This window comes from Furipterus horrens, unplaced genomic scaffold (genome assembly GCF_987537825.1).
Source record: "Furipterus horrens unplaced genomic scaffold, mFurHor1.1.pri manual_scaffold_2, whole genome shotgun sequence".
In the NCBI taxonomy this organism is placed as follows: domain Eukaryota; kingdom Metazoa; phylum Chordata; class Mammalia; order Chiroptera; family Furipteridae; genus Furipterus; species Furipterus horrens.
The window spans coordinates 140,224,956-140,249,218 of NW_028327172.1; the positions used below are offsets into that span (position 1 = coordinate 140,224,956).

At 33.1% G+C, this 24,263-nt stretch overlaps 1 protein-coding gene across 2 annotated transcripts in view; it reads left to right on the plus strand.

Moving 5' to 3' along the window:
• UPF2 (UPF2 regulator of nonsense mediated mRNA decay) overlaps positions 1 to 24,263 on the plus strand; it is a 116,599-nt gene that overhangs the window by 70,732 nt on the left and 21,604 nt on the right. For both annotated transcript variants that reach the window (XM_090266543.1, XM_090266544.1), the window contains exons 10-15: positions 7,999 to 8,112; positions 10,249 to 10,365; positions 13,424 to 13,609; positions 15,683 to 15,886; positions 16,592 to 16,867; positions 19,560 to 19,743. In XM_090266543.1, coding sequence (XP_090122669.1) covers positions 7,999 to 8,112; positions 10,249 to 10,365; positions 13,424 to 13,609; positions 15,683 to 15,886; positions 16,592 to 16,867; positions 19,560 to 19,743 — 1,081 coding nt within the window. The remainder of the gene's footprint in view (positions 1 to 7,998; positions 8,113 to 10,248; positions 10,366 to 13,423; positions 13,610 to 15,682; positions 15,887 to 16,591; positions 16,868 to 19,559; positions 19,744 to 24,263) is intronic.

Here is a 24,263-nt window from a genome sequence, read left to right on the forward strand (position 1 = left end):
CTCAAGCATATCTGTCAAGCCTGTGAGCATCTTTATCACCAGTGTTTGGAATTCTGCATCTGTTAGGTTGTCTATCTCCTCATCTGTTAGGTTGGCTATCTCCCCGTCACTTAGTTCTCCTACTGGAACCTTGATCCGTTCCCTCTTTTGGGCCATACTTCTCTGTCTCCTCATCTTGACAGGCTCCTGTGTTTGTTTGCCTCTGCATCTTAGGTAGAGCTGTTGCTTCTGTTACGTTGTAAGGGGCGGAGCCTTAGGGATTCTTCAGTACAGGGTGACCTGTTTCACCACGCTGTGGCGCTGTATGTGGGGGAGGGGTCTGAGAGGGAACAATGCTGCCCAGCACTCGCCCCTTTTCCAGGCACTTCTCCCACTTCTGTATGGGACTTGTGCCTCTCTAGCTGTTGCCCTGGCTGTCATTCCCAGAGTGAATGGGTCTGCCGACGTTCCAGGACCATGGGGGCTCTTTAAACAAGTGGACTCTGCTGAGAGACTGTCAGTTTCTTCCTCTGCCCTAGTGCTGGGACTATGAGCTGCTTGTTCTGGTGAGGAGCTGGGAGCGCTCCCCAGGTGTCCCTCCTGACTTTTTTAAATATGTAAGTAACTGCTTTCAACTAGCCCGCCGCTGTCTGCCGCTGCTGCAACCATCACGCTGTGTCCTCTCCGCCCTGGCTCCGCCCCTCCTACCTGTCTGGATGAGTATTTCTTCTTTATATCTTTGCTTTTTGGACTTCCATGCAGTTTGATTTTCTGGAACTTCTGGTTGTTTCTAGCTTTGAGGTAGTTGTATTCCTTCTTAGTTGTGGAGGGAGATGCAGCGTGTCTGTCTATGCCTCCATCTTGGCTGGAAGTCTGCCCCTTTTTTAATTGGTTGTTTTTTTGATGTTGAGTTTTATACATTCTTTATAAATTTTCAATATTAAACCCTTATCAAATGTATTGGGAAGTATGTTCTCTCATTCTGTGGGTTGTCTTTTTATTTTGTTGATGTTTTCCTTTGCTGTACAAAAACTGTTTAGTTTAATGTAGTCTCATTTGTTTAGTTTTTTCTTCCGTTTCCCTTGCCTAGGGAGATATAGCTGAATAAATACTGCCCTGAGCTATGTCCAAGATTTTGCTGCCTCTGTTTTCTAGGATTTTTATGGTTTTGGGTCTAACATTTAAGTCTTTAATCCATTTTTAGTTTATTCTTGTGTGTGGTGTGAGAAGGTTGTCTAGTTTCATTTTTCTGCACATATCTGCCCAGTGTTTCCTGACACCATTTATTGAATAAACTGTCTTTAGCCCATTGTATGTGCTTGCTTCCTCTGTCAAATATTAATTGACTGTAAAGGTACAGATTTATTTCTGGGCTTTCTATTCTATTCCATTGATCTGTGTGACTTTTTATGTCAATATCATGCCATTTTGATTACTATGGCCATCATAGTGTAGTTTGATATTAGGTAGCATGATTCTTCCAACTTTGTTTTTCTTTCTCAGGATAGCTATTGCTCTGTAGAGCCTTTCGTGGTTACGTATACATTTTTGAAATATTTGTTTTAATTCTGTGAAATATGTCGTTGGAATCTTGATAGGAATTGCGTTGAAAATGTAGATTGCTTGGGTAGTATGGACATTTTTATGATGTAATTCAACCTATCCATGAACATGATATGTGCTTCCACTTAGTTGTATCTTCTTCAATATCTTTCTTCAGTGTCTTATAATTTTCTGAGTACAGGTCTTTTACATCCTTGGTTAGGTTTAATCCTAGGTATTCTTTTCTTTTTTGAAGCAATTTGGGATTGTTTTCTCAATTTCAATTTCTGTTAATTTGTTATTGCTATATAAAATGCAACTGATTCCTGGATATTAATTTTGTATCCTGCTACTTTGTTAAATTCATCTATCAGTTCTAGTAGTTTCAGTCTTTTGGATTCTCCATGTATAGTATCACGTCATCTGCAAATAAAGACAGTTTTATGTCTTTCTTTCTAATTTGGATGCCTTTTATTTCTTCTTCTTGTCTGATTGCTGTGGCTAGGATTCCAGTTCTATGTCAAATAAGAGAGGTGAAAACGTACATCCCTGTCTTGCTCCTGATCTTAAGGAGAATACTTGTAGTTTTTACCCATTGAGTATGATGCTGGTAGTGGGTTTGTTACATATGGCCTTTATTATGTTTAGGTATGTTCCCTCTATCCCACTTTGCTGAGAGATTTTTATCATAAATGGGTATCAGATTTAATCAGATGCTTTTCTGCATCTTTTGATATGATCACGTGGCTTTTATCCTTCATTTAGTTTATGAGGTGAATCATATTTATTGATTTGCAAATGTTGCACCAACCTTGCATTCCTGGAATAAATTCCACTCGATCATAGTATATGATCTTTTTGATGCATTACTATATTCAGTTTGCTAATATTTTGTTGAGGATTTCAGCATCTATGTTCATCAGAGATATTGGCCTGTAGTTTTCTTTCTTCGTAGTGTCTTTATCCAGTTTTGGAATTAGGGTAATGCTGATCTCATAAAATGAGCTTGGGAGCCTTCCCTCCTCTTGATGTTTTTGAAATAGTTTACGAAGGAGAGGTGTTAGTTTCTCGGAATGTTTGGTAAAATTCACCCATTAAGCCATCTCATCCAGGGCCTTTGTTGGGAGTTTTTTTGATTACTGCTTCAATTTCACTAGGTGTAATCTGTCTATTCAGATTCTCTGATTCTTCCTGATTTAGATTGTATGTTTCTAGGAATTTATCCATTTCATCCATGTTGCTCTTTTTTCCAGCTGAGTTTATGTGTTGATGTTCCCCAGATTTTCTTTCTTCACCTCCCTTTTGACAGAACACATTTTACCTGGGGTTCAGTTAACATCTATTTCCCAGCAACTTCCAATACATATCTCTTGTCTAAACCCCTCTTCTGGTGCTTAGTAAGTTCTCATGTACTTCTAGTTAAATATGTTCATAACCTCAACTTTTTTCTCAAAAATGTCTTTATCCTTCTGTTATACCCACTTCTATATTCTTCCTGTAAATTTGCAATATATGTTATCTGATCGCTAATAGACATACCTCTATTTTTTGCCCCTCTGACATTTAGGAGCCACTGGTCACCAAATTCTATTGATCCTATCTGCTAAAACACCTCCTTAAATCTAGGGCCTCCTTTTCATACCCAGTGCCACTGCCTTTCATTTTCCATAGCTTGAATTATGAGGAAGTGTTTTAACCAGGTGTCCGCATCTCTGCCTTCTATCTTGTTCCATTGCATTGTCACAATCTGATTCTATTTGTTCTCTGCTTAAGAATCTCACCTGAGAAATAAAGCTGGTTAGCAAAACTGTATTAAACACGTATAGTACTCAAGTAAATTCTAGTGTTCGAGTTAAACAACAGATTTGCTCATTTGACACAGTAGTAAAGGTAATAGAAATGAGAAATCATTCACATATACATGACTGAAATTTGGAGAGGAATTTGGCGATATGTTTCAGGACATTGGACAACTCAGAGAATCTGTTCTCTCACAATCCTATATATCCCCAAAGTTTTATTCACATTATGAATTGTAATAGGGCAAAAAAGAAGGGAAAATAATTGAAAAGTTCAACAATGGATTAAGAAAATGATATAGAGCCATTGAAAGTGCTATTTACCAAAGAGTTTTCATATCATAGAGAAAGTCCTTTTAGGAAGAGGAAAGCAAGCTATAAAATCTTACCCATAATAAACTTACGTTAAATGTGTAAAGAAACAAATTGTATATCAGTATGTTAGCAGTGACTGTCTGAATAGTGAGAAATACGTTTTCTTTTCTAATTGTCTGTTCTCCACATTTTCAGCAGGGTATACTTCTTTGATAATGGAAGGAACAACTTTTATATAAAGATAAGCATATAACTCTCACTGACAGACAATTTTAAAATTCATGATCTTTTATCTTTTTCACTAAACTTCTCAGTAAAATAAGTAACTATATTCCAATATAGGCATATTTCAAATTATATGCCTTTGCAAATACAGTATTCCCTCACTTATCGCGGGTATCGTGATAGGTGAAAATCCGCAAAGTAGGACCCTTATGTTTATTTTAGTATTTATATATATTTTAAGGCTTTATAAACCCTTCCCACACACTTATAAACCATTCCCAGTCTCTTATTAACCTTTCCCACTCCCTTATTAACCTTTTCCACACTTTTATAAACCCTACTTATGTTCTTAAACATATTCTACACTCTTAAACTACATAACTTTAATAACATGTATACAGTACCGCAAAGTCCCACGATATAGCGAAAAATCCGCGATAAATAATTAAATATAATATTTTTAAAAATCCCGCATTACATGAAGCCGCGATAAGTGAACCGCGATATAGAGGGACTACTGTATCTTATATATTTTGTGTACATTATAAAACACAAAAATAAACTGAAAATCATGATATAGAAATAGAAGTATAGAGGTTGCAAGATTATTTTTCCCCACACCCCAGTAAATCAAAAGTCTTGCCCACCTGACTTCAGATGAAAAAGTTTTTTGACAGAAAACTTATTTATAGATTTAGTTCTTACTCAGTGTTTAGCCTATAGTAGATTTTCCAAAAAATTAGTTGAATAATTGCAGGAATAAAGTTTATGTAAAACAAAATGAGCAAATTATGGAGGGCAGAAAGTATAATGTCTCCTTGGATGACATTTGGAGGCAGGAGGGTTCTCTCTACAGGGAAATAATGAATGGTAGGACTTGGAAATTTTTACTTGTTACATGTTCACATATCTGAGGAGTTTTTATTAATGGATATTAATTCAATTGATCTCAGTCTCAGCTGTCATTAATAAATGAACTGTAAGCACCGTTTTTGCTAAAAGATGATAGATTATATAAGTAAAATCTTATGAAACATTACTCAACTAAAAAACATAAAAATTACACATTGTTAATCATTTGTATTTACTTTTGCAGAAGAATTTTGACATACCTTTTGATCAAAAGGAGTCAACAGATGAGACTGGAAAATATTAAATGAGAATAAGTTAGTCTTTTTTTAATAAGTTACAGTCTTTTGAAAAGCCTGTTTTTCATCTAACAATGAGGCAGTGAAATTGTTGATTTCTAATACTTCATTTAAAAAGTCTATAATTTTGTCATGTTAGATTGTACCTCCTTAACCTCAGTGTTTAAGAATAATTGTGGATAATACACTACACTGCATGTTTTGAAAGCTATAATGCTCAGTAATACTTAAAATTGTATGATACTCCACAGCAGTTGTTAAGAGCTTGGGCATCCAGAATCACCCAAGGAGATTTTTTAAAATATGTATTTCTCAGCCTTATTCTCCCTAAATATTCAGCTTCACTTACCATATACCATTTTTTAAATACTTTCTTATATGTTCTTTGTTTCTGCATTGCTTTAAATCTAAAATAAATACATGCTCAGTATAGGTGATTTAGGAAATATTAAACATATAAAGTAGAAAGAAGGTGGGAAAACCCCATAATTTCATCACTTGAAAGTAAATCCCGGTAATATTTTAGTATATTGTCTTTACCTTTATTCCTCTGGAGTTTATATTGTATGTACATTTTTCATTTTATATTTCTCATGCAAAAGCATTCTACAGTGTCATTTGAAACATTTCTTAAACATCATTTTAAAGGTTGTATAATCTTTTGTTCTGTACATTACTTGCTTAGTATCAAGTGAAGTGTCGTTATTACCATCACCACCATCATCATCATCTGCGTTTTTATCTTATCTTACCAAGTGAGCCAACATGTTCAGGGAATTTATATGAATTGTCCAAGATCATTTGCCCTAGAAAAAATGACACAGAATGACCATAAGAGTTTGGATGTTCTGACCATACATCCTTAGTTCTTTCATCACTGCAATACATACGTAAGCGTTAAGCATTTTCATTTATTTGTTTACTCAGTAAACATTTATTTAGTGTCCACGTATTAGTGATACAAATATACAAAGATTGATAAAATTAACAGTAGCTAATATTCATTGGACTTTTCCTGGTCCGGGTAGTTACTGTTGCATGTGCTTTACATGTACCAATTCACTTAAGACTCACAACACCCCTACAATGCATGTTACTTCTATTAGTTCCATTACACAGATGAGGAAATAGAGGCATAGAGTTTAAGTAATGGCTAGTAAATGGTAGGACTGGGATTTAAACCTAGCAAATGTGGTCCAGGATCCACATTCTTCATCTATCCTAGGAATTCACAAAATAAGAAAAGTTAACAAGAAGCTTTTTATAATATATACAGTGCTTATCAAACATATTTGTGAAAGGGTCTTTATAAAGACTGTACTCTTCTCTAAATTGCAAGGCTAAAACAGTCAAGTTTATTCAATACAATTTTTTTATGTTAGAAACTAGAATCCAGTTAACTTTTTTTTATTCATCTCTTAATTCCAAAGCTGTTTTGAATGCCTAAGTGTTATGATTAAAATAAAGTCCTGTAAGTTGAATTTTTGCGATTTTTATTTTTAATTGATAGTTTTATTGATGCTTTAGATTAAATACAACTATGGTAAGCTCCGATTTTTTCTTTTAATGAGTAAACAGTTTTGTTCAAAAATTATCCCCAAAGATCTAAAAAGTCTTAAATACCTACCTCTGCATGCTGTGGAAACTGGGTCCTTAAAAATGAAGATGATAGCCCTGACTGGTGTGGCTCAGTGGGTTGGGTGCTGTCCTGCAAACTTGCGTGTCGCTGGTTTGATTCCTGATCAGGGCACATGCCTGAGTTGTTGGCCAGGTTCCCAGTTGGGGGCATGTGAAAGGCAACCAATCAATGTTTCTCTTGCACACCAATGTTATTCTTCTTTTCTCCCTCCCTTCTCTTCTCTAAATATAAATAAATAAAATATCTGTAAAAAATGAAGGTGATACATTTTATTTAAGTGTTAGCTGTCTGACTATGTGAAAGTTTAGTGTTTATAATAAATTATTATCATTGTCCAGCCACTGGCAAGGTTAGGCCAGCACATATTAATGTAGTAGAGTTCTCAAGTAACAGAGGACTGGAATTTTAATACTGATCCTTGGTCAAGTCATTTGATAGGGTTCTGTTCTTTTGTTGTTGTCTAACTATTAAATCAGAATTGTAACAGGCATTGTTCCTTTTAGAATGTTAGTATGTGAAACAAATATAGGGTAGTCTGAAAAAGTAAGGAACAACAAACTAGTTGAAGGTACCACCACATTATTGTTCTTATTGTTCAAATAAAAAATTTCAGGACTGTAGGTTTGGTTTTCTGATGAAAATTAATTCTGAGCTTAAATTCAGTTACATTTATCTCAAAGTGTCTGTTCACATTGTACTATTGTAATAGGATTTTGTTATATTCAGTATTTCTTGAAATATGTGCCTCTGTAGGGGGTTATATTTGCAAAGGATTTGAACTTTGAAATATGACTGTTACTAGTGTTATAAAAGTAATTATTATATTGGAAACTTCATTATAAAGAATTTATAATAGAAAAGCAATATATAGTTTGTCACTATAATATACTAACTGAACCTTTTAATAGTATTTTCTCTTAAGTGAGCTCTTTAACATTCATTATTTTTAAAGCAGCATCTCCTAAATGTATTCCTTATAATATGAATGTAATAGGATGTTAACTAGTCATTGTTAACATTTCAAAAGGGGGATTTATGTTGCCAAAAAAATGTTAGAAACATTGACTTAAGTCAAAACAGATTTCTTATTTTGAGATCCCCTTTAAGTCTGATAAAATGCATTATTTCACCGAATTATTTTACCGTGAAACTGTTTTGCAAAGCACATCCTGTCACTGATGTTCTACAGAGCTTATTTTGCCTTAACTTAAAACAATTCGAATATAGCAAGAAATTATGCCCAGACTTATTTAAAATATTTGGAGTGAATTCAGTGTTAATAAAATAAAAGTTCTTATCGCAGAGATTTCAAAATGTTAATTATCTAAACAATGTCTTTTTTAATTTGTAGGTACGAAAAAAAGACCAGATCAACATTGAAACAAAGAACAAAACTGTTCGTTTTATTGGAGAACTAACTAAATTTAAGATGTTCACAAAAAATGATACCCTACATTGTTTAAAGGTTAGTACTGAATTATTTGAATTTTTTAATAGAGTTAGAGTTTTGTGATAGTTACAAATATGAGAAGAAATGAAATACTTAAGAAATATTTTATTAATCCAACAAAAGGCAAGAAGGCAGTAAAAAGGAATATTTAACATTAAGACGAGCAAAATAGGCAACAAGTAATCGGATGGTAGATACAAAAACACAACTGGGACAGTAGTTGCATGAAATATAAAAGGATAGAGTATGTCACGTAAAAAAAGCCTTAGGACTATAATATTTGATTAAAACAGCATCACTATATGCTGCCTATAAGACACATGCCCTTAAATATGTATAAAGATCAGAAAGGCTAAATTTAAAAGATGGGTGAAATATTCTATGTAAGGACTATTCAAAAGATACCTGGTGGCATTATTATCAGACAAAATAGACTTTAAGGCATGAAGCTGTATTAGAAATAAAGAATGTTAGTTGATAGTGATGATGAGGTAATTTTAACAGGAAGATGTTACTTCCTGAGTAAGTATGCAACCACTAATGTAGCTGCAAAATATATAAAGCCAGAACTAATATAAATGACCCATGGACATGTACAACAGGGTGGATTGACTCTGGGATGGGAGGGAGGTGGGCGGGGCAAAGGAGAGCAATGGGGGAAAATGGGACAATGTAATAGAACAACAATTAAAAAAATGAAAAAATAAAGCAAAAATCGACAAGGAATAGAAATAAACAAATCCACATAGTGACACACTTGAAAACACCTTCCAATAGGTTAAAGAACAAACAGAATTAGTAAACATCTGTATATACAGAATTGAATAATACAATTAACAATATTGGTCTAATTGGCACTGTACCCAACAGCATCAGAATTTAGTCTCTTATCATACACACAGACCATTTATCAAAATCAACCATAAATTCTTGGCTCATTAGAGAAGATTGAAATTATTCAGATTGTTTTCAGTCCACAGTGAAATTTAAACTAGTAATCAGTAACTAATTATATATGATAAGTTGATGCTGCATAGATGGAATAATTCTACATTTGGAATTGGTCATTACTAACAATAATATTTTTAATCAAATGATTTCCTTGGGATATTTCTAGGTATATCATACAAAATGGGTCCCATGGATTCAAATTCATTTGGAAAACCCTGAGTTAAACAAATTAAATTTCTTTAGTGTATGATTTATTAAGAATGTTTAAAATACTAACAGTCAATGTAAATATTCAAGGGGTTAAGTTTCCTAAGTCTACTTGAAGCATCTCAGGACACTACAAAGTACATTGAAGGAAACTCTACAGCATTTTAAGAGTGATTGTGAAAGCTTTCACTATGCTGTAATTGAAAGGAATAGTTTACCATATTAGTATATTTATTGGGACTAATTATTAAAAATTATATAGGAAGGCTGTACATTTCTTTGACAGAAATTCTATTCCTGTAAGTTGATTTTAAGGCAATAATCTTAAATGTATGTACAGGTTTATAGGAATGTTTGTCACATTATTGATTATAATGGTAAGAAATTGTAAATAATTTGAATGTCCAGTAAATATGAATGAATTAAGTTTTAGTATAGTTTATATTATACAGTGCTATGTACGTTTTTAAATCATGCTATAGTATAAGTAAGGACATGGGAAAATATTCATGTTAGCCAAAAATAAAAAGATATTAAATGATGTGATATGTCTGAATCTATTTTGGTTTAGAAAATATGCATAGAGAAAGATTGAGAGGATAAATACTACTAAAATGTTAGGGTAATGTGTTGTGTTTATAAACTTCATATGTTTTTTGTAGTCAGAATTTTAAAAGTAAATATTACTTAAACCAAAACAAAATCATTAGAAAATGTTAGCTATGTATGTGATGTATTTAAATATGTGGCTTTGATATTAAATTTCATATGTCTGTCTAAAAACAAAGGCATTAAATATATTGAAGTTTTTAGATCAAATTTTTATGGCAAAACTCAAAAGATGCCCAGCAATGAAAATTGTTAAACTAAAGTAGACTTTTGTTTTTTATATTACATTTTTAAAGTTGTTACACACATTAGAAGTGTAATTTTTTCTCTCTACTGGGATTGAAGTATTGTCTTTGTGGTTTTTCATTGTTATTATTATTACAGATGCTTCTGTCAGACTTCTCCCACCACCATATTGAAATGGCATGTACCTTATTGGAAACATGTGGAAGGTTTCTTTTCAGATCTCCAGAATCTCACTTGAGGACCAGTGTACTTTTGGTAAGGGCTTGAGAATCTTAGCAAGAGGTTGAATTTCTTGATTTACTTCGGGGGTTAAAAATATTAACCAGTGCCTGTTACCTTGCTCTGCCATATAAATATAAACATTTTTACCTCAACTAGAACATTTCATACATATGAGCTGCCATTCCTGGAGGCTCATTGGAATTTTTCTCACTTGGTTGCCAGCAAGCTAACAATATTGTGAAAGAGGATTAAGTTTAACCAGAAATAACTTTTGACAATGATGCAAATGAGCAAGTACTCTTAATACTATTACATTAGTTTGATATGCCATAAGTACATAAATTATAAACTTAACATATAAAATTAAATTTTAAAATTAAAAAGCATAAAATATAAGCCTAAAAAAATTACCTTGCGGGGAGAAGTTATTTCTTAAGTTAATTAAGGATGCCGAAATGGCCATCAGCCTTATTAAGCAATTAAGTTATTATGCTTAATGATAATATCCATGCATTTTTGCTGGTAGCCTTTGGTCAGGGGTAGTGTGGTTCGGTGTTAGTGTTCAGGAGAGCTCTGGTTTAGGAGTCCCTGGGCATACACCATCATTACATCAGCATTGCTGTTACAGAAGCCCGATTGTGTTGTTTTCTTCAGATATGTTATTTTTTTAGAATCTAGTTGTGAGCCTGAATATTCTGCCTGTGATATTTAAAAATGAAGAAATGTCACTGTTTATCCTAAACAGAAATATTAATGTGAAGGCCATAAAATAGAATTGATTTCCAAATTCTCTCTAGGTTTGTGTTACATTAATCATATAATAGTTAATGCAAATTCAAATTTTTATTGTAACAAGGAGAAAATTCTTCCTACTCTTTGGCTCATTCTGGTAAGATTAAATGAGACACTGCATATAAAAATGCATTAGTTGAAACATATATAATGTTATTAACCAGTGCTACCCCAGTAAATTTAATTAAATAAAAAGTATAATAGAGATACTAGGAAGGCTTAGTTTTTTAGTATCTACTTATTTATAACATGGAATCCTAAATATTTTTTTGCTAGGAAAAATATTTACTAATTATGGTGGTATGGTATGGATGAACATCACATTGCTGATAACCAAAGTCCTTCCTGCCTGACTGGTTTTCTTGCTCAGTGGATCTTTTCCCCTCTTATAGCGAAAGAAGCTAGCTGTTGTTATTGATTCTCTTGCTTTTAGGATAGGAGCCTTGTTTACTTATCTTAACATTTTTGTGAGTCCTGTGTGTCAGACATGTTATGCTGTTTAGAGGGCGGGGTACAGAGAATGAGATACAGTTGCCATCCTCTAAGTGGTCCAAATCTAGTGCTAATTCTAATACAGTGTTGTAAGATCTTTAATATAGGTATACAGAGAATATTATGGGCTCATGGAGGGGGTACCTAAGCCAGACTTATGAGTCAGGAAATACCTTCCCTAACAGCTTCATAGTATTCACTGAGCACAAATTCTTCTTATGTCAGACCCTTGGGATATAAAAATGAAAAAGATAGTCCGAGTTGTCATGAAATCGAGTAGGTCAGGGGAATATATAGGCAATTGGAATACATGGTGGTAAATGCAATATAATAATACGGGTAAGCATAGGGTATTATGGGCATTTGTAGAAGAGGCATTTAACTAGTCTTGGTTTGTCAGCAAAAATTTCCTGGAAAAGTGGTGTTTATTTTAGAGACTAATCCGAGTCTTAAAGGCAGAGAAGAAAGACACATTAAGTCAAGCAGCTGCAGTCAAGACTGAAGAGATAGGCAACAAACTAGGTTTATAAAGAGCCCTTAGTGTTTCACCAGCCGTTTGCCTCTGCACATTTAAAACTCAAAGTTCTTACTGTGCCTTCGGAGTCTGGTATTACCTAGCCCTCCCTACGTCTTAACTCTCGTCACATGCAATTTCCTGTGGGTATCTCACTGGCCGTTTAGTTTCTGTAACATAAAACTCTCTCTCCTCAGAACCTCTGTACTTGCTGTTGCTTCTGCTGTGAATGCTTTCCCCACGGCTCTTCTCAACCTTTTGTCATCTTTTAGCTCATAACTTAGATGTCACTTTCATGGAGAGGCTGTCCCTAAACCTACTCTACTAAAAGAAGGCTTCTCATGACACTCCATCTGAGTGCCTTATTATTTCCCTTCATACCACTGATCACAATTATTATTTAAATGATTGTTTATTTGTTGACTTCTTTGTTCTGTCTTCCTACACCAGACTGTTAGGCTTTATGAAGGTAGGAAACATGTCTCATTCAGTGTTAGGTTCCAACACATGAAATAGTGCCTAGCACGTAGTAAGTGCCAAGTAAAATGTTTGTTGAATGACTGAATAAATTCAGTACCCTTAATGCTTAGTATGATACTAAGAATCAGGAGTGCTGTTTGAAGATCTTCAGCTAGTTGGTCTCAACTGGCGTCTGTTGGGTAAAGATCAAGGTTGCACATGGCAACAAGATCAAGAGTCCCCATCCTCCCATGGCAAAGAATTATTCAGTCCAAAATGTCAAGTTGAGAAAGCCTAAAGTAGATGATGATTGACTAGATCTGTGTTTTTAATCACTTTCTCTTGAATTGATGCTGAGGGCTCTGGACAAGATTCAAGATCTTGAGGGCTTTTAGTGTTCTTGTCTGTAGAGATGTGTCAGATTTATCTGGTGCAGTACTGAATGATGCAAGCTCTGAGAATAAATTTGCTCTTCATTGTATGTGAAACAGGCAAAGCCAGAATTCCCCCTTTATTCATATTTTTGGTCCTTAATTTCAGTCACTCATATATATGGCCTTGTTATGCTTAGAGTTCATGTAGTTTGGCAGAGTTATATATTACATTAGTCGCAAAGTTCTGTGGAGTATTTTATTGGACAAAGCCTAAGACCAAGCAGTTATGAACTAATTTGTTCTAAACATATGATTGGTGGTATAACAAAAAGTGTGTGTTTGTTTTTTTCTTTTTCTAGCTCTTTATCCTGAAATCCTATCATTGAGAACTTGAAGTTTTGTCAGGAATAAAGAAACATTAGAATGAAAGTATTTTTGACTAATGTAGACTTTATTTTAGGAACAAATGATGAGAAAGAAACAAGCAATGCATCTTGATGCAAGATATGTCACAATGGTGGAGAACGCGTATTACTACTGCAACCCACCTCCAGCTGAAAAAACAGTGAAAAAGAAACGTCCTCCTCTCCAGGAATATGTCCGAAAACTTTTATATAAGGATCTCTCCAAGGTCACGACTGAGAAGGTTAATCTTTTTTTTTCCTTAATTTTAATTTTAGTTTTTAATTATTTACTGATTTTAAAGAGGGAGAGGAGGAAAGAGAGAGAGAGACATCGATTTGTTGTTCCACTTATTTATGCACTCATTAGTTAATTCTTGTATGTGCCCCGATGGGGAATGAAACTCGCAACCTTCGCCTATCAGGGAGATGCTCTGACCAACTGAGCAACCTGGTCAGGATGAGAAGGTAAATCTTAATAGAATCATGGAATAATGGTCAACTTGAGATTTGTGATAGTTATATAATTTAACCAAATTAATTCTTTTTCATCCAGATGATAAGAGTATTAAAAGCAGTGGGCTTATAGCCTGGGCACCAAATTGTTTTAGGTCAGAGACATATATTTCAGTTTTTCTAGGAGTTTGTTTATAAATTACTTCAGTGCCCCACAAAATAGAGATAAGAAATGCAAGTACCTTGCATTATTTACATTTTGTAAATGGAAAAATTGAAGCAGAGCTATTGAAGTTCCAGCATTGAAGTTTAGGAGAGGTGGAATTAGATCTCAAGTTCCATTATGATTGACTCTATACAAGTCATCCTAAGAAGGAATTCATATGATGATACATAATATATGAGACATATGTATTTTTCCCTTTTTTGATAATTAAAATGATAATTCTTATAAATTGAGTTTTGATGCTTTATGAGTATGTATATTTCAAACTATGACTTTGTCTCTGGTATTCTGTAATGAATTTGCCTTTAAATATTTTGCTTCAGAACAGAGGTATCTTAACCTTGAATGTGCTTTAGGATGCCCATGACCGTCTGAAATTTCATAATTTTGAATTCTGGGGCTGTCTGTATTTTTCTGGAGACAAGGTCTGTAGCTTTCTTTAGATCCTCAACAGGGGTCACTTACCAGAAAAGTTTAGGAACCACTGATCTGTTATCTTAATTATTGTAGTTAACCTGTTAGAATCTTCACTTTTAAGTAAGATACGTTGAACAAAACATTTCTTGGTTAATTCTACAAGTTGAAACAGTACAATGTAGAACCTTTTTCTTTTTAGGAAGAAATTAACTTCTGGACAAAGAAAATTCATGGGGAGGATAAAAGGCATGAAACAATACATGGGTAGGGTAAAAGGTAATAGGAATGATAGTGCAGCTTTGGAAGTTGAAACCAACTTTCAGAGTCAGAAAAATAGTTTAAGACAATAAGGATTTTGGCAGCTGTTTAGAATCATGGGAAGTTTGAAAAACATAGAATGCTTATGCAGTTAAGATGACATTAATATTTCCAATGAAGCTGATATGAGAACATATTTAGTGCTTAAAAGATGGGTTGTGTGTATAGAAATGAAAGGAATACTTTGCAATCTGCCAATAGTATTCATTTTCCTTCAGAATAAAAACGGAAAGAACTTGATTACTGGTAGAGCTCTGCTGATTGTCTCATTACCAGGAGAGTTTTTGAAATAGTAATAGCTAACTTTTATGGGGTACTTAAAATGTGCCAGACACCTTCCTACATACTGCACATGTTTTAACTTGTCTAATCTTTATAAAAAACTATGAAGTGCTTTTATTACCCCCATCTTTTACATATGAGGAAACAGGACACTGTGTAATGGCAATCTTGATGTTGTGTTCTCTATCTGAAGTGATCTTTCAACCAATTCACCTTAGCTTTATTTATTTACTGGAAAGTTTTGATATATAAACAGTGTCTAAGTTTATTTACATCAAATGATACACAAAAGAAAACATTATTTTTGGTGAACTTTGGGTATTTTTTTCAGTGACCTTAGTATGTGAGTGTATACTGTTAACTTGATTGAAGACCTAGAAGCTAGGAAATTTTGGAGCATTATGGAGAGATGTATAGAAAATGTGAATACATTTTGCCAATAATTAGAAAAATGTCATGTTTAAGCTATAAAGTCAAAAAGCTAATAGAGGATTTCTAAAGTATTTTCCATTTCAAAAGGTCTTTATTTGTATAATCATAATAAAATATCTTTACTATTGGGTATATTGGACTACTTTGTGCTTATCTTAGTAATTTAAACAAAATTCTCTTTGTTTAGGTTTTGAGGCAGATGCGAAAGTTGCCCTGGCAGGACCAAGAAGTGAAAGACTATGTTATTTGTTGTATGATAAACATCTGGAATGTGAAGTATAATAGTATTCATTGTGTGGCTAACCTCCTAGCAGGACTAGTGCTCTACCAAGAGGATGTTGGAATCCATGTTGTGGATGGAGTTTTAGAAGATATTCGCTTAGGATTGGAGGTAACAAGGACTTTCTTTGTAGTTGCCAAGTGGGAGTTTTTGAAGAATTTAAACAAATTTTAAATCCTATTATTGGAAAATAACATTTTGAAAACTTTCCTTGCTCCATATGGTGGTGTTTACTATTTCCTCTTCAGAATTAGTGGTTTCTTAATAAACCCTGTTGGACTAGATTTCTTAGGCTTCTCTCAGAATAATTCTGGGATTTATTTTGCCTTTGTCTCAAGTCCAGTTTAAGCTTCTTTTGGAAGAGAAGAATATGTTTTTATTATTTCTGGGTTACTGTTGGGACTTCAGTTATAGGAACCTATAAACTTATTAATTAGAAGAGCTTTTAATCATTTGGTAAGACTTTCTGTATGCAAATCCTTTCTGTAGGCTTATTGTTTTCTTAATTCATGGATTATAGAGAAAATAAGTTGTGCTGGGCTGATAAGGGATAATTACATCTTGTTTTATAGAATCTAATGATAGCTTAATACTAAATTTAATATTTAACATGTTTTTTAAATTAAAACATTTTATAGATAGCCATTTCTTAGAGAAAAAGGATACTCACTAGTGACCACCTTATTAAAAAAAGAAGGAAATAAACTTTTTTCTGTTCAGTGTTCTTTCAGTAATTGATACTGTCAAGTGAAGGAGGGGAATTTTACCTCTTTAAGCTCACTACTATTCTTTAATGCAAATTTCTTTTTCTTTTAGGTTAATCAACCTAAATTTAATCAGAGACGTATCAGCAGTGCCAAGTTCCTAGGGGAACTTTATAATTACCGAATGGTGGAATCAGCTGTTATTTTTAGAACTCTTTATTCTTTTACTTCATTTGGTGTTAACCCTGACGGCTCTCCAAGTTCCCTGGACCCTCCTGAGCACCTTTTCAGAATTAGACTAGTGTGCACTATTTTGGATACCTGTGGCCAGTATTTTGACAGAGGTTCCAGTAAACGAAAACTTGATTGTTTCCTTGTATATTTTCAGGTATATAAGCTGAAATATATGGTTTGGCATCATTTAATACATTGCTTGTTTTACAAAAATATTCAAGTAGAAACACCGTAGCATTCATATATTATATACAGTATTCCCTCATTTATCGTGGGTATTACGTTCTAGGCCCTCCTGCGATAGGTGAAAATCCGCAAAGTAGGAACCTTACATTTATTTTAGTATTTATATATATTTTAAGGCTTTATAAATCCTTCCCACAGACTTATAAACCGTTCCCAGTCCCTTATTAACCTTTCCCACTCCCTTATTAACCTTTTCCACATTTTTATAAACACTACTTATGTTCTTAAGCATATTCTACACTCTTAAACCTACATAACTTTAACAACATACGTATACAGTACCGCAAAATCCCACGATATAGCGAAAAATTTGCAATAAGTAATTAAATATATAGTAGTCCCTCTATATCACGGTTCATTTACTGCAGCCTCATTGTATCATGGGATTTTTTAAAATATTTAATTATTTACCATGACTTTTTCGCTGTATCACAGGATTTTGCAGTACTGTATATGTATGTTGTTAAAGTTTCGTAGGTTTAAGAGTGTAGAATAAATGTAAGGTTCTTACTTTGCGGGGGTAGTCTAGAACGTAATACACGCAGTGAGTGAGGGAATACTGTAATATTTTTTAAAATCCCACGATACAGTGAGGCTGTGTGATAAAGTGAACCGCAGTATAGAGAGGGACTACTGTATAAGATATGTTCATAATTAGACTAGATTTGATTTACTCTTCCTGCAAAGATGCTTTAGAGATTTTAGAATTTTGATGTATTTTATCGTATAACCATTCTAATTGCATTGTAATTTTTATGATTGATCATTAATTTGGGGGGTTATTTTGGTATACTTTATAAATTTGGTACAGTATACATTTTTCTCACTAATCTGTTCTGCTTTTACATCTAAAATTCTTGTTTCTAAATTTTTTTTTTTTTTTAAGGAAAAAATCATCACTCTGGGGAAAGTGTTATTTTTTAACACAGGAAGCATTATTTATTTATTGGTAAACTCTTGGGTTGTGCTTTCCATATCTTAATTTTAGTTAATTATGTAGATTTATGATTTAGAGCAAGTATGTATAAATTAAATTCAGATACAAATACAGAGGCATTACAACAACTTCTATAAAGTTGGTGTTCCAAAAGTTAATTTTATAGGTTGGTTGTTTGGAACCCAAACACTATTTCCCATAAAATACAATGTTACAAGTACTGATTAGGGTGAACAACTCACTATTGAATTGTCCAGATGTTACTGAAATAAAGTACACAAAATACCATTCAGTTCTATATGATTATATTGTTAGTGTTGTTTTTATTCACCCAGTGATGATGAAGAAAAACTTAAAACTACAACACGAGGTATCAAAAATACATCCACATAATGGCTGGTGTTAAGTGTGGGTAAATACTCTTGGGGAAGAGCAGTTTGTTAACTTTCTCCTACCAGCGGGAAGAGAATTGCACATTTGAGAATCAGATTTCCTGTTGTCTCAAAGTCCTGTCATAGGTTTGAGACTACCTGTATTGAAAACCAGAATTTTGCTACAAAGTATTAGCTGTAATTGTCAGTCTCCAAAGTAGAATGTCTTTCAGAAGAGAATCCTTATTTTAGAGAGAGAAGAGCTACCCCAACCTAAGAGCAGAAAGAGACAAAAGCGTTTTCCATATTAACAAGCAGAAATGTGCAGCAGGGATGACCCTGGGGAAATGGGAGTAAGAAATGAGGCTTGGGAATGACGTCATTGTATTCTGCCTAGATCGTATAGTGAACAGGTACACGTATTGGAAGGTAGGATAGAAAGATCCCCTGTAGCAGTGCTTCTAAACTTTAATATGCTTACATATCACTTGGGGATAGTGTTAAAATGCACATTGTGATTCATTCGGTCTAGGATGAAGCCCTAAGATTCTGCATTTCTAACAAGTTCCCAGTTGAGGTCCACACTTTTGGTAGCAAGGACCTAGAACAAACTGGGGAGGAATAGTGAAGCACTCAGAGAAATGAATACCTGTTACATACAAGTAAATTCTTGGGTTGTGCTCTTTAGCTAATGTCATCTTATAAATTGTAAGTAGAAAACAGAATGAGGGACCCAGGATAGGAGAAGAGAGGGAAAATATCTAAACGGTGCTATATACACAGTAGGTATTCAGTAAATGATTGTTGATTAATGATTTTTTTATGTTAAAAAATTATATCTTCAGATACTTCCGTTGACCTTTTTAAAAATCAAAGCAGGTAGCATAGGGAAAATAATGAACTTTATCAAAACTATGGCTTTGAATTAGGTTGTTTTTGTAAAGTTTAGTACGTTAAACCTGTTTAGAAGTGGGTTTCTGACTTGTTTCATTACCTGGAAATTTATTTGGTATTTTATTCATAATTTTTCCTTGCCTTTCAAAAGATATACAGTTATAATAAAACAGTATTTAGATTCATGTCACTAAATGGCTTAGAAACTGTATAGATGGAGGGAAATAATTGGAATTAGATCATTGCTGTTGACCATTAATAAAAATGATAGGTGTCTTATAAAACTTTTTAGCTTAGTTACTATAACTAGGTGACACCACAATACAGATTATTATTTAAAATATTTTTGTTATTAATATCATATAGCTAAATTTATTTTTTATTTGTTACGTTATCAGCGTTATGTTTGGTGGAAGAAAAGTTTGGAGGTTTGGACAAAAGATCATCCATTTCCTATTGACATAGATTACATGATCAGTGATACACTAGAACTGCTAAGACCAAAGATCAAACTCTGTAATTCTCTGGAAGAATCCATCAGGCAGGTACACGACTTGCAACAAGAATTCTTAATAAAACTAGGTAAGCAATTAATTACAGAGAGAAAATGAAGATAATATTTGTCAGATTATTTTTAGAATTTGCTTTATAATGTTATAAGAGTTTACTTTGTATACTTCTAATTTTGATATTGTGTTACATAATAGCATTACTTAAGACCTGGGTGACATACTTTTTTATTTCGTTAATAATCCCAAATTGGAGGTTAATAGTCATGCAAGACTTGAATCCAGTGATAGTGATGGATAAACACAATCCTTTTGGCCTTTCTTAATTTTAGAATTTTTGGTTGCTAATATAAAATCTACTTTTAAATAGAGCACCTCTTATATTATAGTATATAATTACAGCATTATTTCCTAAGACAGTGTAGAGTAAAAATTATAGAAGGGGAATGCCTGTTAGAAGTTTGGAACTATCCTACAGAATTTCAGACCTTATTCACTGGAAGAGTTGTCTATTTCTAAGACCAGAGGAAATGTGAGAAACATGCTACAGGAAGATTGGTCTATTTACTTACTCAATGTCCTTCTGAGGGTGTTGTGGAAGAAGAGTTAGCTCTTGAATAGCTTCCACAAGGGAAGGAGCCTACTAACTTTGTCATTGGAAATAACTAGAACAAGGTGTAACTTTACTAATCTGGTTTACTTGCAGATAGTTGTTAGCATGTTTCATTTTAGTAATTTCAAAGCGACATATGTCTTTAGACTGTTATGCTAGTATTTTATTTCCTGCTAGCACTTTGGACTTTAAGTCTGTCATGAGGAGTTTCTTACCTTCAATAGTTACACTATTTGTATAAATTTACTACATTGCATATCTGAAGAATCAGTTTTCATAGTGAAGGCATTTGTGGTTTTTTTCCTCTAAAACTACTTTTTTCATACTACATCCAGAATATTAGTAGGATTTCTTTCTCCAAAGGTAAATCCTCTTTTGGAGAATATGATTGCTGTTATCTACTCGAGCATTGATTTTAAAGGTGTATTTGATGATGCAACCATTAATCTTTCTTACTACTTAACCCATAAAGGCATATGTGATTCTTTTTGCTTTTTGTCCTAAATATCTACTATCTTTTCCTTTACAGATTTGTAGTTGTTTAAAATGATCATTTTAAGTAAAGTGCTTATTTATCTAATTATTTCATTTACTTTATATGCTTTGAAATAGTTGAGTCCTAGTCTTTTTCCTCAAAGACCTTTATGAATGATACTCTATATAGCGGACATGAGGAAATAATAATTTGTCATCCAGTTCAGTAGCAGTAAAGAGAGCAGTGTGCTTTATTCTTATAGACTAAAGTTTTAAATGAAAGGACTTCAGCAGTTTTTGAGGAGTCTGTCCTTGTTTAGAATACAGAAAGGGAAAAATAGATCACCATTGGTTCATGAAACTAAAGATGGTGGCAACTAGAATCATTATGCTATGAAGTCCCATTTTCATGCTGTTTTAGAGTCTAAATATCAGGAAGAAGATAAGATCTGCAAAACTAAATGTATATTAAATATATTTCCTGTTGATGAAACCCATAATATAATATAGTATCAAGAGCCTTTGGTAGTGTTTTGTGTTCACTTAGCAAATTCATCATCCGGTTTTATAGTAACCCAATGCTAGCATAGTAGTTAATGGAAAAACACTGAACACTTCCTGTATAATTATGTTTAAAATCATTTTTAATATTATTAAAGGTAATAAATGTATTTTCTTAATTTTTTTTTCACCTTTATACAGTTTTATAACTGGATTTTTCCCACATAATACATTATGGAATTTCTTTTTCACATTAAGTATTTCTCAAATCCTTATTCTTTAAAAAAACTGGATATATTCCTTTATGAATGTGCTATAATTGATTTAATTCTGTTATTTGACACTTAGATTGTTTCTAATTTGCACCACTATAAATAACATTCTTGTGTTATTTTCGAGTCCATTTTGCTTTTTTAAGTATAGTTAGAATTACTGGCAAGGAAATGCTCTTTAACAACAAATAAGCAATGTTATTGAATTCTGGTTTGGGAGTTCTAGGTAGAATTATAATAAAAGGAACGAAAAAGAGGGAAATAAAAGTGAAAAAAAGAAAATAAGCCATAAGAATAAATTATATTGTAAATCAGAAGAATGTATTTCATAAAATAAAATCAGTAGGATAGAATAAAAGGCCCAGAAGTTGCCCCAGTTAAATACAAAACAATTTAATATGTGATGAACTAGGAATGTTAAAGATAAGACCAGCAGGTGAACATTTAGGAGAAAAATTGATAGAAAACTACATTTTGTATCGTCAAACTCTAGGTGGATTAGAGTTGAATATTTACTGTTTAAAAATTAAATACAGATCTGATTATCATATTTGCAGAGGTGTTTAATTTTCCCAAATTTTAAAATGATAGAAGAAAGCACACCTGTAGACAGATTGGGGTGTTTAAAAGTTATACAATAAAAAATTAATATGAAAATAGTTTACTTGCCAGGTTAGTAGCGTTTACATAAAGAACACAGACAAACTGAGAAAAGAATAGAATACCCCACTAGAAAAATGAACATGACATAATCAAATAAGGGAAGACAGGAAAGAGTTGGTATATTTATTGAGTACTGCCTGTTTGCCAGAACAATAGAGGAAGATCATGGTACAGTACTGGTATTTGACAGATGAATTAAGTAAAGTTCAAGTCAAAGCACTAGGTTAAGCAGTCAAGCAAGAAATCAAAGACTCTGCTTTTTCTAACATGTTAAGTATATGGGAGAAATGCTCAGTATGTCTGATAGAGAAATATAAATTAAAACACAGTCTGAAAGGAAGTATTACCATTATTATCATCTGTATTATGAGCAGGAAAACTGAAGCCCCAAGCCACTGAAATTTAAGAGAGCCGTATTTGATTTCTGTCCCCAAGTACACTTAATTCTGACACATACATTTCAATATTTTACCGTTTTCATTTTGTCATCTGTTTCATATACATTTTTATCTGCATTATTTATTTTACATTGACAGTGATTTAGAGATCAGCAACTGGATAGTTATATAGTCTAGCAAATGCAAAATATAATATTTATAAATTGTTTTTGAAACTAACTTGCAATGCAAATGAAAATGTTAGGAATAGTATGTATTTTCCTTACAAATTAGAAGTATGGCTATCAAAACAATGCTACTTATGCAATATAGTTATTCCCATGAGGCATATTTTAAGTGGGTATAAAAAGCAAGTGATGGTATCTCAGGCCATGTGAGTTTATCACCACTGTGATATTTTTACTGAGAATGTTTATATTTATACAGTTCTGACTTCCCATTTTTTACCTTTGATAACTGAAATAACAGTTCAGTATTTTGCTTCTTAAAGCCCCTATAAATAAATAAAATTTACTTATATAAAATCTATGAAAACTGATAAAGAATAAGTAAAATATATTTAATGGAATTTCAGTCTGAGACATCAAATTTTTTTCTGTGTTATTTTTCTTTTAAAATCAGTATCTCTCAACCATCTTCTCTCAAATTTTTTTATTTCCAAATTTGAATGTACCTAATCACTCTGTACTTTCATATTTTTGTCAGTTGTTAATTGCTTAGATTTAGGACACTGGAGTAATATTCTACTTTTATTAGTTGGGTTATTCAAAATCTGGGCTTCAATATTCCTTATAAAATGGATTAAATCACATTATTAGTAAAATTTCTTTCTGTTCTACTTGTCCAAGATTCTGTGAATAAACAAGTATTTACTAAAAACCTATTGCGTGTTTATCATCATACAGCTTCGGATAAGTTTTGAATACAGGTGTAAAACAAGTTCTTTGTCCTTACGGGTCTTCTAATATAATGTGACATTTGGGAAATCATTTAAAAATTATTACATGGTATGTTCTTAAGTGTAAAGTGCTGTAATAAAATCTCCAAGTGCAAGTAGGCAGAAGAGTAATGGATTTTACAGTAAGAAGAGTATTGATGCGCAAGATCACAAGATAGTGTGCTTTAATGGCCGTGAAGAGTCTGACCACACTATAGCAGGAGGCTTGGGAGAAACCATGGGTAAGAGTCAGGTCAGATGAGGCCATATTATATGCCTCTTGAAAGTAAAGACAGTAGTTTGGGATTCAAATGCTAAGAACTTATTAGGCAGTAAAATGAGGATGAACATGGGGAGGTGGATGTAAATCCAAGCCAGGGAGTTCCCTTAGGAGGAGAATGCTATTACTGAAGGAAAAAGCTAAGCTTTGTGGTGACACAGCTGCTGGGTGTGTCACCGTATTGCTTTGCTTTCTCTCAGTCTTAATTTGCAGACATTCAAATTGATAGCCAAATGTGATTTCTCCATTAAAATGACAATTTTATATCATTGAGTTTTTAGACGTTCTTGAAATGTTTGATTAAAATGTGGGACCAAGGTGCATCTTACATGGATGAGGTGGCACCTTATGTGCTGTTACATTTTGCCTTTGTTTTTATGAGACTGAGATAAACAGTTCGAAACTCTTAAGAAAAGGGAAAAAATGTGTGTATATATATTTTTCTTTTTGCTAGT